The sequence below is a fragment of the Manis javanica genome, chromosome 5, assembly GCF_040802235.1.
Source record: "Manis javanica isolate MJ-LG chromosome 5, MJ_LKY, whole genome shotgun sequence".
In the NCBI taxonomy this organism is placed as follows: Eukaryota; Metazoa; Chordata; class Mammalia; order Pholidota; family Manidae; genus Manis; species Manis javanica.
In genome coordinates, this window is record NC_133160.1 from 81,797,107 (window position 1) to 81,812,171 (window position 15,065).

The 15,065-nt window shown below is 37.6% G+C and overlaps 1 protein-coding gene across 1 annotated transcript in view; it reads right to left on the reverse strand.

Annotated features, from left to right (window-relative positions):
* Positions 1-15,065, reverse strand: part of ENPEP (glutamyl aminopeptidase) — a 94,162-nt gene that overhangs the window by 55,316 nt on the left and 23,781 nt on the right. The window contains exons 4-6 of the mRNA XM_037001187.2: positions 10,079-10,199; positions 7,078-7,232; positions 6,532-6,645 (exon numbers count right to left, since the gene is read on the reverse strand). Coding sequence (XP_036857082.1) covers positions 6,532-6,645; positions 7,078-7,232; positions 10,079-10,199 — 390 coding nt within the window. The remainder of the gene's footprint in view (positions 1-6,531; positions 6,646-7,077; positions 7,233-10,078; positions 10,200-15,065) is intronic.

Below are 15,065 nucleotides of genomic sequence, written 5' to 3' on the forward strand. Positions count from 1 at the left end.
TTAGCTATTCGTGGTCTTTTGTGGTTCCATATGAATTTTTGAATTATTTGTTCCATTTTGTTGAAGAATGCTGTTGGTATTTTGATAGGCATTGCATTGAATCTGTAGATTGCTTCAGGCAGGATGACCATTTTGACAATATTAATTCTTCCTAGCCAAGAGCATGGGATGAGTTTCCATTTGTTAGTGTCCTCTTTAATTTCTCTTAAGAGCATCTTGTAGTTTTCAGGGTATAGGTCTTTCACTTCCTTGGTTAGTTTTAATCCTTGTTATTTTGTTCTTTTTGATGCAATTGTGAATGGAATTGTTTTCCTGATTTCTCTTTTTGCTAGTTCATCATTAGTGCATAGGAAAACCACAGATTTCTGTGTATTCGTTTTGTGTTGTGCAACTTTGCTGAATTCAGATATTAGTTGTAGTAGTTTTGGACTGGAGTGTTTAGGGTATTTTATGTACAATATCATGTCATCTGCAAATAGTGACAGTTTGAATTCTTTTCCCAATCTGGATGTCTTGTATTTCTTTGTTTTGTCTAATTGCTGTGGCAGGACCTCCGGGACTATGTTGAGTAACAGTGGGAAGAGTAGTCATCCCTGTCTTGTTTCCAATCTTAGAGGAAAAGCTTTCAGCATCTCACTGTTCAGTATGATATTGGCTGTGGGTTTGTTGTATATGGCCTTTATTATGTTGAGGTACTTGCCCTGTATACCCATTTTGTTGAGAGTTTTTTTCATGAATGGATGTTGAATTTTGTTGAATGCTTTTTCAGCATCTATGGAGATGTTCGTGTGGTTTTTGTCCTTCTTTTTGTTGATGTGGTGGATGATGTTGATGGATTTTTGAATGTTGTCCCATCCTTACATCCCTGAAATGAATCCCACTTGATCATGGTTTATGGTCTTCTTGATGTATTTTTGAATTCAGTTTGCTAATATTTTGTTGAGTATTTTTGTATCTATGTTCATCAGGGATATTGGTCTGTAATTTTCTTTTTTTGTGGGAACTTTGCCTGGTTTTGGTATTAGAGTGATGCTGACTTCATAGAATGAATTTGGAAGTATTCTCTCCTCTTCTAGTTTTGGAAAACTTTAAGGAGAATGAGTATTATGTCTTCTCTGTGTGTCTAATAAAATTCAGTGGTGAATCCATCCGGACCAGGGGTTTTGTTCTTGGGTAGTTTCTTGATTACTGCTTCAATATCTTTGCTGGTAAATGGTCTGTTTAGATTTTCTGATTCTTCCTTGGTCAGTCTTGGAAGGTTGATTTTTCTAGGAAGTTGTCCATTTCTTCTAGGTTTTCCAGCTTGTTGGCATATAGATTTTCATAGTATTCTCTAATAATTTTTTGTATTTCCATGGGGTTCATCGTGATTTTTCCTTTCTCATTTCTCGTTCTGTTGATGTGTGTAGATTCTCTTTTACTCCTAATAAGTCTGACTAGGGGCTTACCTATTTTGTTTATTTTTTCAAAGAACCAACTCTTGGTTTCATTGATTTTTTCTATTGTTTTATTATTGTCAATTTTATTTATTTCTTCTCTGATCTCTATTATGTCCCTCCTTCTGCTGATTTTGGGCCTCATTTGTTCTTCTTTTTCCAGTTTCAATAATTGTGACTTTTGACTATTCATTTGGGATTGTTCTTCTTACTTTAAATAGGCCTGGATTGCTATATACTTTCCTCTTAGAACTGCCTTTACTGTGTCCCACAGAAGTTGGGGCTTTATGCTGTCATCATTTGTCTCCATACCTTGCTTGATCTCTGTTTTAATTTGGTCATTGATCCATTGATTATTTAGAAGCGTGTTGTCAAGCCTCCATATGTTTGTGAGCTTTTTTGTTTTCTTTGTACAATTTATTTCTAGTTTAATGGCTTTATGGTCTGAGAAGTTGGTTGGTAGAATTTCAGTCTTTTTGAATTTACTGAGGCTCTTTTTGTGGTCTAGTAATGTGGTCTATTCTGGAAAATGTTCCATGTGCCCTTGAGAAGAATGTGTATCCTGCTGCTTTTGGGTGTAGAAATCTGTTGATGTCTGTTAGGTCCATCTGTTCTAGCGTGTTGTTCAGTGCCTCCGTGCCCTTACTTATTTTCTGTCTGGTGGGTCTGTCCTTTGGAGTGAGTGGTGTGTTGAAGTCTCCTCGAATGAACACATTGCATTCTATTTCCTCCTTTAATTCTATTAGTATTTGTTTCACATATGTTGGTGCTCCTGTATTGGATGCATATATATTTATAATGGTTCTATCCTCTTGTTGGACTGAGCCCTTTATCATTATTTAATGTCCTTCTTTATCTCTTGTTACCTTCTTTGTTCTGAAGTCTATTTTGTCTGATACTAGTACTGCTACACCTGCTTTTTTTTCCCTGTTGTTTGCATGAAATATCTTTTTTCCATCCCTTGACTTTTGGTCTATGTATTTCTTTGGGTTTGAGGTGAGTCTCTTGTAAGCAGCATATAGATAGGTCTTGCTTTTTTATCCATTCTATTACTCTGTGTCTTTTGATTAGTGCATTCAGTCCATTTACATTTAGGGTGATTATTGAGAGATATGTACTTTTTGCCATTTCAGGCTTTAGATTTGTGGTTACCAAAGGTTCAAGGGTAGCTTCTTTACTATCTAACTGTCTAACTTAACTCGCTTATTAAGCTATTATAAGCACAGTCTGATGATTCTTTATTTCTCTCCTTTCTTATTCCTCCTCCTCCATTTTTTATATGTTAGGTATTTTATTCTGTGTTCTTTTGTGTTTCCTTTGACTGCTTTTGTGAGTAGTTGTTTTTATGTTTTTCCTTTATTTCGTATTTGGTTGGTTTGCTTTCTTTGTTGTGATTTTATTTTCTCTGTTGACATCTATTTAGCCTTCGAAGTGCTTCCACCTAGAGCAGTCCCTTTAAAATATCCTGTAGAGGTGGTTTGTGGGAGGCAAATTTCCTCAACTTTTGCTTGTCTGGGAATTGTTTAATCTCTCCTTCATATTTAAATGGCAATTGTGCTGGATACAGTATTCTTGGTTCAAGGCCCTTCTGTTTCATTGCATTAAATATATCATGGCTGTAAGGTTTCTGTTGAGAAGTCTGATGAAAGCCTGATGGGTTTTCCTTTGTAGGTGACCTTTTGTCTCTCTCTGGCTGCCTTTAATACTCTGTCCTTGTCTTTGATCTTTGCCATTTTAATTATTATGTGTCTTGGTGTTGTGCTCCTTGGGTCCCTTGTTTTGGGAGTTCTGTGGGCTTCCATGGTCTGAGAAACTATTTCCTCCCCCAGTTTGGGGAAGTTTTCAGCAATTATTTCTTCAAAGACACTTTCTGTCCCTTTCTCTCTCTAGTCTTCTTCTGGTACCCCTGTAATGCAGATATTGTTCTGTTTGGATTGGTCACACAGTTCTATTAATATTGCTTCATTCCTGGAGATCCTTTTATCTCTCTCTGCATCAGCTTTCTCTGTGTTCCTGTTCTCTGATTTCTATTCCATTAATGGCCTCTTGCACCTCATCCAGTCTGCTCTTAAGTTCTTCCCGAGATTATTTAATTTCTTTATTCTCCCTCCTAACTTATCCTTTAGTTCTTGTATATTTCTCTGCAGGTCCATCAGCATAGTTATGACCTTTATTTTGAATTCTTTTTAGGAAGATTGGTTAAATCTATCTCCCCAGGCCCTCTCTCAGGGCTTGTCTGGGTAATTCTGGACTGGACCAAATTCTTCTGCCTTTTCATGGTGATAGAGGTAGCTGTAGGCAGGTAGCACATGTGTCAGCTGGGAGAACAAAGTCCTTTCCTGCTTGTTGGTTGCCTTGACCTTCTCCACTGCCTGTGTTGGTTACCCACACACCTGGAGCAGCCTCCGGATTAATCCCCTAAGCTGCCGTGTGTGGGGTTGCTGTCAGGGCAGCCCAGAGCCCCACGGGGAGTGGCAGGCATGCCAGGTGTGTTCTCCTGTGAGAACGGTGCCCCTTCGCACCTTACCCCAGTTTCCTCTGCCTGCACCAGGCAGGTGCACACCAGCAGTGGCCTCTGGGTCTGGCCCAGGAGGCTGCCTTCCAGGAGGAAACTCTGGGCAGTTGCTGTGGGCATGGCCACTCTCTGGCTGCTCTGCTGTGGCGGGCCTACATGGCCGCTCTTCGGCTGCTCTCCTGCGGTGGGCCCGTGCAGCCACTCTCAGGTTGTTCAGCTGCTGCAGGCACGCATGGCTGCTCTCCTGCTGTTCGGCCACTGTGTCGGGGCCGTGCAAGTCGGGGGAACAACTGGCAAGCTGCCTATCACCATGAGAGGCTTCAGGGTTGCATTGCCACCCAAGGGGCCGGGTCACCCAAATTTCCTCAGAATTCCCAGCCTGCTGGGTTGAGTGTGCTGGGATGCTTCCATCAGCTGTGAGGCCCCTGTCCCTTTAAGGGTTTCAAAAAGCATTCGCTTTTCTTTTGTCCCAGGGGAGCCAGCCACAGGGACCTGCTCACAGATTTAACTTTTCTGTTTCTCTAATATCCAGCACACCATGCAATATGTGTCTGTGCTCCCGGTATGGATTACTAGGGCTGGTTATTTAGCAGTCCTGGGCTCCCTCATCCTCCCCACTCCGACTCCTTTCCTCCCGCTGGGAGCTGGGGTGGGGAGGGCACTCGGGTCCCACCTGGCCGTGGCTTGTATCTTACCCCTTCGTGAAGTGCTGAGTTCTCTCAGGCATAGATGTAGCCTGGCTGTTGTACCGTATCCACTGGTCTCTCTTTTAGGAATAGTTGTATTTGTTTTATTTTCAAAAATATATATGGTTTTGGGAGGAGATTTCTGGTGCCCTACTCACACCGCCATCTTGGCTCTTCCCCCCCAGTCAAGGTAATTTTGACTTGGATTTTAACTTCTGTACACCTGCACACTAAAATGAAAGGATCTTGTTCTCAGTGTGAGGAAATTTTTCTCTAGTGTTGTCTGTGCCAGTTTGCCAGGAATGGAGTTATATTACCTTCCTTGGCGTCAGACTTTTCACCTTGCAATGAGGTGCCACTATTGTGGCACTTACTGAGCTCTCTTACAATGTATCATTCTTTATTTGTCCCTTCCAACTACCAGACCCTAAACTGGGAACATCTTAAGGGCAAGAAATGTGTTTTATTTAGTTTTTGGACACTGTGTTCACTGAATGAAGAATGAATGGGAAAAGAAAAGAAGAATGAATGAATGAATTGGACCATGTGATTAAACTACATTTAAGAACTGCATACTAAATATTTCCAGAATTTAATTAGTATTTTTGAAACACTGAAATTGGAATTTTAAACTATTGAATATATAATATATAAAAGAACTTAGAAGTGTTATAATTTCTCACATCTTGATATAACAAGGGCATATAGAAAATAAAGCATAAAATTTTTCACCTATATGGTTTAATTTTAATAAATTATATAATTAGAAACTCTCAACATATATGTGTGGTTCTCAAATAGGGTAAACTCTGTCTTCCAGGAGACATCTGGAATTATGTGGAGACATGTTTGGTGTCTCAACTTGGGTGGGAGAGTTACTTACTGGCACCTAAATATCCTACATTACCCAAGACAGCCCCTCGCAATTGTCAAACCCCCATCAGAATTATCTGGCCCCAAATGTCAGTCGTTCCATGTTTTTCAACATTAAAGTTTTAAAGAAGCAATAGTTGCAAATAAACTTTTTCACTTTTTAAAGTAAGTTATGAAAACTGCAAAGGCTTTAGCATTCAGTGTTGCCTTTTTATTCTTTCCAGTAGAGGGCAGCAGTCAATATGATACACAACCTCTAAGTCTACTTTTCATGCATCTACACACCTGCACTTTCATATATACAAACAGGTAAGAATATATTTACATCATCTAAATATAAATAAAAACAGATCTAACCTTCTGGAAACAAATATATGTGGAGTTCATAGAAGCCTCTATTCCTTGCCCTCCAGGTCCTTTCAGACCACACATGGTAGGGTAACAGTAATTACACACACATTTGGGGAATGTTTAGGTTTACAAGATAGAGAGCTACATTTCTCTTCATAGAGGAGAGAGCCCTGACTGAGAGAATATGAGCTCAAGATCATGTTCCCTGGAATGCATTTAAGAAATGATTTGTCCAGGATTTGAACAGGAGTCTAACTACTAAGTTTATGCCTCTTTCTGCACTATTTCAGCAACCTATATAAGGTAATTCATTTACCAAATTAGGCTTTAACATTCTTTAAAGGGCTAGCACTGTACATATACTTTATTAAACACAGAGTTGGCACTGTCTAAACTAGCTATTTTTTTCCTGGCTTGACACATGTTCTTGAGTGACTGTATCAAAGATATCCTCAGATTGTGGTGCTCAGTTGCCTTCTAAGGCCTGGGCATAGACTCTAAACAAGGTGTAATTCAGTGGAGCCAGCTGTTTCCTCCCCGTACACATAGTGGAATTCTCAGCCTACCACTGCACTTGGCCTCTGAGTCAGAACCACTGTCCTAGTCCTAGGACTCAATCTTCTCTGTATGAGGGAAATGAAGATTTGGAGTTTATATATTTAGGGCTTACCATTTGCCACTCTTTTTCTGCATGGTTTACTCCTAGGAACTCAAAGAAGGAAGCAAATCCCTCATTTAGCCACAAGTCTTCCCACCATTCCATGGTCACAATATTTCCAAACCACTGAAATTATAAACAATAAAGAGATAGTTAAATTCTTATGCCTGTAGTAGGGAGGCCTAGAAAATCTCAGTACATTTACTTGTCCATGTAAATTTTGTCACTTGACACAGAAATGGCAGTCATTGTCCTCAGCATTTATTTCCTGCTTTATTTCTCCTGATTTTTAAGTGATCTTAAATTCTCTTTAGTTTATTACCTTTATTTAGGTATTACTGGGAACATGTAAAGTTATAGGAAGGCCTCCTGTGTGTTTAGGCAAAACAATGTGTCTTAAAAGTTTTTTTACAATAAAATGTTTATCAGCACTAAGAAAGACTTGAAAGCAGTATTTTTCTGCTTGGTATTTTTTATTTGCTAAGTTATTATTTCTATTATTCCTGTGGTCTCAAGCTACTTTTAAAGGCATGCTAATTTGGTAGTAAGATTCTGTACCTGATGCACAAGTTCATGGGCAACCACACTGGCCACCCTCTGTTGGTTTGATGAGGCTGACTCCTGAGAGTCATAAAGCAGGTTTGTTTCTCTGTAAGTGATGAGTCCCCAGTTCTCCATAGCCCCAGTGCCAAAATCTGGAATAGCGATTTTATCTATGGAAAAAGAAAGAGTCTAGTAAGAAATGCATTCTTTCCATTTGTTCAGAACATGTCTTACCAAAGTAAGTTCTTTGGATGAATGTTTTTTAAGAGTCTAAAAGTCATTTCCTAGAGTGAGACAATAATCTATTTGTGTAAACTTTTCTGTCTTGATGCACTCAAAATTTCCATGGAACTTTTCCTGTCGGTTCCAGATATCAATGTGTAAGATACTAATAGCAATGTTCTTTTCAAGTCCTCTGTAATTTTATGTCTTTTGTTTCTCTCTGTACCTCATTTTTATTACTTTTATTTTTCTCAAGATACTCACTTTGGTAACACAGAGTACATGTTTTGGGCAATAAGCTTTGGGGAAAAAGAGAGTGAAGTTTTCAAATGAGGACTTAGAAGTACAGAGCCTCCAAATGCACAGAAAATATATTTCTCTCCAAGGATTCAGAATATTAGATAATATAAAATACCACTTTTTCCCCAATTCTGTACAATTAAGGGACAACCTCATTCCCTACTAATTGAATAGCTTGCTGTCCACTTGTATGTATTAAATAAATTGAATCAACATTGACTTGATTATATTCTCTCTAAAGTCTCTTCCAAGACTAAAATGCTGGATTTATCAGGACTTTCTATTCTTTATTTTTGCTGGGGCCTCTCATCGTAGACATAATATATGACAAGAAGAGACAGTATTGATCAGTTTTATGTTAAATCCCAAAACAGATAATGTTCAGCTTGATCAGTAGACAGAATACAGCTTCTCCAGTTAATGAACTATAACAATGTAATTTCTTTATTATTACAGGAAATTTAAATAAGGACATAAATGAAAGTAAATTAAATTCTCATCTAACATATAAGAAAAGGTCCTTTCTTTTGGTTAAAATGAAGATTCTTAAAGCTTTTTATGAAAGAATGAAAATGGATATATTTTCAGTAGAAGTCAAAATTACAGCAAAAATTTTTTTTCCCTCTTATCTTCACTTTGAGGTTTGTTTACTTTGTCATAAGAATACCACTTAAAGGGTGGGGGAATGATTCCCCACAAGGGCCAATATTTTCCATAATGTTATGGAGTAATTTGCACCTCATCCTTGAACAAAAGGAAATTTTTGTTAATGTCATGTCTTTGATGAGTATTGACATTATAATTAATTAACTTCAGTGCATTTCATTTTGGTAGGTATAATAACTGCAGAAGTTAATTGTAAGGTATGTTTAAAATAAAGTGAATTCTAAGAAGATTGAACATGTATATAAAAATATGAAGCAGAAGAAGGAGTAAGGGAGAGGGAGGGAGAAAGAGGAGGATAGGAGAGAAAGTAAATTGTAAGATTCCCACTTTCCAGGTCATCCTAGGGAGAACAAGTGATGTAAAGAGAAAAATGCCTTTTAAAGTAATGTGCTTAACATTCTATTAAATATTCTTCTCTTCTTTTTTTTAACAGGAGGGAAAGACCAAAGTTTCATTATGCATATACGGGGATGCCATAGCCATGGGTTCTGAAGACAGGGAGAACAAGGTATGTGTATATATAGAGAGAGGAATTTTAAGAGACTGCAGCCGCCTCCCTCCCTGTCCACCCCACCTAGTTCACATTATAGTGCAGCTGCTGTGGTGAGAGCTCTCCTCCTGGAGCACTCCTCCGTCTAAGTTCTTTTTAGGCAGTTGTGGTGTCGGAAATCAAAGTTTCTTTCTGAGTCTTTCAGGCCTTGATGGGTTGCAGCTCAAAATAATCTGCATGTCACAGTGGCACACCTTGGGGTGGCCTGCCCTTGGTTCCTATAGTTCCCTTCTCTGAAACTTCCCCGAAAGTTTCACATTAAAAATTGAGGTGATAAATGTTCCATTTCACTGACTCGGTCTAGGTCAGTCCAGTTGAGTGATGATGCAGGCTTGTTCCCAAAGTTAGGCCTGTTATTCTGATTTTGATGAAAAGTTGTTTCTTTTCCTGTCTCCTTCTCTAATAGCTGCTAAATAATGAAAAAAAAACAGAGCTGTTGCCCCTGAAGAGAAAATGGGGCATCTACAAACTTACTCAGATCCACAGCCATTCCCATGTAGAGAGTTGGACATTCCAGTTGCTTTGCATTGATAATTTATCAAAGTAAGTGCAAAAATAGGATTAGAGAAGTCAACTGTTGGTTGGTCTATTCTCTTGTTGTCTTTATTTCATCCCTACAGACATCTATATGGGTGTTACATTTAGTTGTAATATCACCCAAGCTTACTAATAAAGCATTTTTTGCTTTGATGGAAGTGCCATACCCATCCCATTTTGATTTTGTCCCATTTTGATTTTAGAAAGAAAACATGTCCCCCATACTAGAAAAATATATTTATGGAGCACATTAATATTAAGGAGCACCAGTGATTCATTTTAACTGCTGAAGTATGTAGAATTCATTTTGTATAACAATGGAAAGATTGGATACCCATGGGACTCTGACAGCGTCATTTATATCTCTTTTTCCCCAGCTCAGTTGTGGTAGGGAGGCCAGTGTAAGTTATTGGGATGGGTACTGATTTTGAAATCAACTGATCCGGGTTGTTCTTTCTGGATCCATCATTATCAGTGTCGGCAGTTTTGTACACATGCTTTAATCTTGATTTGGAAATAAGAGACCATACATTTATCAGGGAAGAATAGGGTATAGTGGTTTTTCTTGGAAGAATCCAAAATGGCTCTTTTAGCATCTCGTAAGTATTAGATACATTGTAGAGATATAACAAAAAGACTGAGGGATAGCTATTAACAAAGTATCCTGGAATTGGAGGAAGTGAGTTAACAGGTAAAAATAAAGGCAATATTAAAAATAAGAAAACAAAAAATAGTTCTTACCTAATTTAGGAAGAGCATAATCCATACCAAAATATTCTTCAAAATAATCAAACACACTTTTTGTTATGTTTGCAGCATATTCAGCTGTGTGCTTTTGCTCTGGCTGGACATATATAGTGAGCTATTAAACAAAACATAAAAATTCAGTGAAAACTATTCATTTGATTAAACATAAAAACTGTAATCCATGACACAATGGAAATAAGGTGGGCTTTGGTCCAGGTGAGCCTAATTTGAATCCCAGTTCTGTATTGTCTTGAGACAAATCACTTCGTGTGTAAAGGGAAAGAGTACTGCATAACTCACTGCATGGTTTCAATGACTAGAAATAATGTAAGACACAATGGCCAGGATACTGTCCAACATATTTTTCAAATGTTACTATGTTTTTCTATTTAGAACATACATTGTCTTCTTAAAATCTATGTATCTATCTACCTATCTATCCTTTTATCTATCTACCTCTGTGTAATTTGTCTTTCAGGAAATTAATCATGTGATTTTTCTCATCTAAAGAGCCCTGGATACATGTTTCCACTTGTGCTCTTCTAGCCACTGCTACCCCAATTACCTTTTTGATGTTTTAACTATTCTATTCCTAGAGTCTAAAATACAATGATCCAAAATTTTCCTGAGAGAAAGGCATCTCGCATAACATAGTGAATGATCTTTCACAAAGGAGGGGAGGCAATAGAGCAAGACAACTGGCCGTCCACATGCAAGAAAATGAATCTAGACTTGCCTCACACCCTTTACAAAAATTAACTCAAGACGGATCACAGAACTAACTGTAAAACACAAAACCATAAAGCTCCTAGAGGATAAATAGGAGAAAACCTACACGACCTTCGACATTAAGATGATTTCTTAGATACAACACCAAAGGCACTATCCATGAAAGAAATAATTGATAGTCTGGACTTCCTTAAACACTTGTGCTCTGGGAAAGACTACGTCAAGACAATGAGAAGACAAGCCACATTCTAGGAGAAAATACTTTCAAAAGACACAACTGATAAAGGACTGTTATCCAAAATATAAAAATAACTCTTAAAACTCAACAAGAATAAAGCCACCTAATTTAAAAATGGGCCAAAGATCTTAACAGATACCTTGCCAGAGAGTATGCACAGATGGCAAATTTCATCTTTTCATATGAAAAGATGTTTGACATCGTATGTCATCATGAAAATGCAAATCAAAACAGCAATGAGATACCACCTCACACCTACTGGAATGATCAAATCCAGAACATTGACAACACCAGATGCTGTCAAGAATGTGAAATGACCAGAGCTCCCATACATGGCTGGTAGGAATACAAAATGTTACAGCTACTTTGGGAGAGAGTTTGGTGCTTTCTTACCAAACTAAATATACTCTCTGTTGTACATTAAGAGTATATTTGATCTAACAATTGTACTCCTTGGTATTTAGCCAAAGAAATTTAAAGCACACCCACACAAATATCTGCACACAGATGTGTATGGCAACTTTAATAATTGTCAAAACTTGGAAGCAACCAAGATGTCCAACAGTAGATGAATGAAAGAACTGTGGTACATCCAGACAGTGTCATATTATTCAATGCCAAAAAGAAATGAGCTATGAAACCATGAAAAGACAGGGAGGAATCTCAAATGCATATTTTTAAGTGAAAAAAAGCCAATCTGAAATGCTACATAAAATATGATTTCAACTATATGATATTTTGGAAGAGGTGAAACTGCAGACAATAAAGAGATCATTGGTTGTGGAGGTGGAGGATCAGGAGGAGGGAGAGCTGAATAGGTGGAACACGGGCAATTTTAGGGCATTGAAAACACTCTGTATAAAATAATAATGATGGATATATATCATTGTACATTTGTCCAAATCCATAGAATGTACAACACCAAGAAGGAACCCTAAGGTAAACTATGGACTTTGGGTGATTAAGATGTGCCAGTGCGGGTCCATCCTTGGCAAAAAATATCTTCTTCAGTAGAATGACAATGATAACAGAGGAGACTATGCATCTGTTGATGGAGCAGGGGCTATATATGAGATTTTCATAACTTCGCCTCAATTTAGTTGTAAACCTAAAACTGCTCTAAAAAAGAAGTCTTTAAAAAGTAAGTTTGTGAGGAATTCAAATGAAGTATACGGAACTTAAAACGTGATTTAAAATCCTCAAGTGAAGCAAAATAAGCTGTCATCTGGTAAGTGCAAGTCCATCTACCTGACTGGACCAGGTGACTCATCATTTTAAAAATGGAAAAACAGAAAGAGAAATTATGCCTACTTTCTTTCTTTATCATTCCAAATGCATTGCTAGCTTTGGTATTCTTTTAGGCACACATCTTGAGCCATCTTTTCTTAGAAATGAAGAACAGTGGACAGATCAAGTTAGAGGATGGGTTCTGAGAGAGCATCTCTTAAATTACCAGCACTGGCTCACTGCTCTCACATCCACTGGGTAATTGACATTCTTGCTTTTTGTGCATAAGTAAAGATGTGTTCTTCTTCATCTCCCAAGACAACACAACTTGCTCAATTATCATGTCAACATTCTTTTAGGCCTATTTTGTTTCACTTGCCAGAAGAGATGATACATTTTCTCACCATTCTCCTATTTTCTTTCTGAATGGGGACATATCCAAGCAGTTAAGTGAAACTAAGGATCAAGTTGGTGGCTACTGAACAGAGGAAAGGTAATTGTCCCCTATGAAATGTTCATAAGGATAGCCATGCTGTAAACTGAAGTTGTCAGAATTTTTCATCTGTGAAATAGTTAGTGTGTCAAATCCCCCCTGAGAATTTCTACCACATCTGTTCTCTACCATTAAAAACTTCAGGAAGTCTAGTTCTTCCTGGCTTACTCCACTATAATCTGGACACTCTACTTTTGTGCTGCACATAATGTTTGAAGAAAGAAAGATTGCTGAGACAGAGGAAGGAGAGAGAATAGGGAGGCCTCCCACTACGGGTGGGGGGGCAGTGGGGAAGAGAATAAGAAAGTACTCTTTCTGCCAGTATCTTCTCATTTCCCACTCTAGGAGGTTTCCTTCTTTTAAGACACTTCTGAGACAATCTAATCTGGTTTTTTTTCTACTCTCTGTTTTTCTATTGGCAGCAACAGGTATGTATTGTCCTTAAATAGGATTGATGTTAATGTAAATTCAGGCAAAATAAAAGTAGTCCCTTCCTCTTTTGTTTCTGGGAAACACAGATGTATGTTTTGTCCTTTCAGTGTAGCCAGTCTGCAGATCCCCTATGATCTCTGACCCTTGTATCTTATGATCACTGCTTTGATCAACTGAGCTAAGCAATCACAGAATATATAGATCCAGCCCATTAATCTTGTGACTTAATTAGCCAAAACAATCTGTGTGTGTGTGTCCTATCTGCCATGTATCACAAACATTTTTTTACTTAAAAGATGCCATCAACATGCCAACATTGCCTGCTAGTTGAAACTTCAAAACAGTTTATATGGTATCCATTTAACAGCAGAACATCTATGATGTTCAGATTTAGGGATTTAAAAAAAACATCCTCCCCTCTGCTGCTGCCTCTACTCATCTACCCCTCTGCTTGTCCTGCTCTCCGACCTCATTCTCAGCTCGTGCGCCCTCTGCATGTCCCTCTCCTTTCTGCGAGCTTTGGTAGAGGTGGCTGGCTCCGTCATCTGCTGATAACATCTTCTGTGCATAACAGAGTTCAGTAAATTACCTGCGAATTGTCATCACTTTGTAATAATTGCTGTCTTTCTAGTTTACATCCTTGCCTGACTGAGTTAGCTTTTGAAGGCATATAACTAGCTCTATTGAAATAGCATGACTGAAGAGGGAAGTGTGTATGTAAATTCTGTTTTCTTGGCTTCTAAAAGGGTTATATATGCCTTGATTATTCAAAGACTAAGGTTAAATATAAAATTTACATATAAGCTTTATAACCTTATATATATAAATATAAATATGAAGTTTGTAAGGTCTCAATAACCAAGAACTCATAGGCATATATTTAGTTTTTAAAGATAGTGGGTTCCCTAAGCAAATTAAATTACCTCACTATGCCACTGTTGGATACTATTAGTCATATCTCAAAGCACTGAATCTGTTGAACTGGTGTCAGATGTAAAATTCTGTGCTTTCTAAAGCCTATATCCAGCTGATTTTTCTTTTAGGAGGTGTGATACATCTGCTTTATCACTTTTGTTAATTTTCTCTTATATGGGAACCTACTGTAAAAAAGGCATTTAGAGTTCTTAATATTGTCCCTTTCATTTAATTGTCACCAGGAATTTGAGAGATGGAGTTTAAGTAAGTCCATGAGAATTGATTCTTGATTAACTGCTGTGACTTCATTTGCATAATCATTATGACTAATCATTAGTCTTATTGAGTACTTAAAAATTTCCAGGTAATGTGATAAGCACTTTCCATACAGTGTCTCACTTTACACATCAATTCTATGAATCTGACACTACTAATAATAGTAGAAAATAATATTTTGCCTCACTAATGATAACTTTACCTCAAGCTTTCACTAGTCCAGTTCTTAAATCAAAAGAGTTCTGAAAATCATGCTTTTTATATGTTTAGGCAAACTAATTTAGCAGTATCATCTGACCTGAACTGATAGGAGTTCTTTTTTATCATCCTTATTTTTCTCACTACAAAAATATTGCTGCAGACATACTACTGTTTGATTATAAGGTGCAGCCCTAGATACCGCTGTAGTTACCCAATAATATGCAATAATTACACCATATTACATTTCATAAGGCAGAAAATTTCTGAATTCTGGCATACAACTAGCCACAAAAGTTTTAGATAAGGATTGTAGAGCTCTCTTTTGAATTACAGAGTTTGAAGTGTTTTAAAAGTAAACTTCCCCCTTGTCTATGTGAGGATAAATGAAGCCTTAAGGAAAACTGACACTGGAGTTCAGTCTGAAGTTTGTTTTTACTACATCCTATTGCTTCTTTTCTCTACTCCTAAAA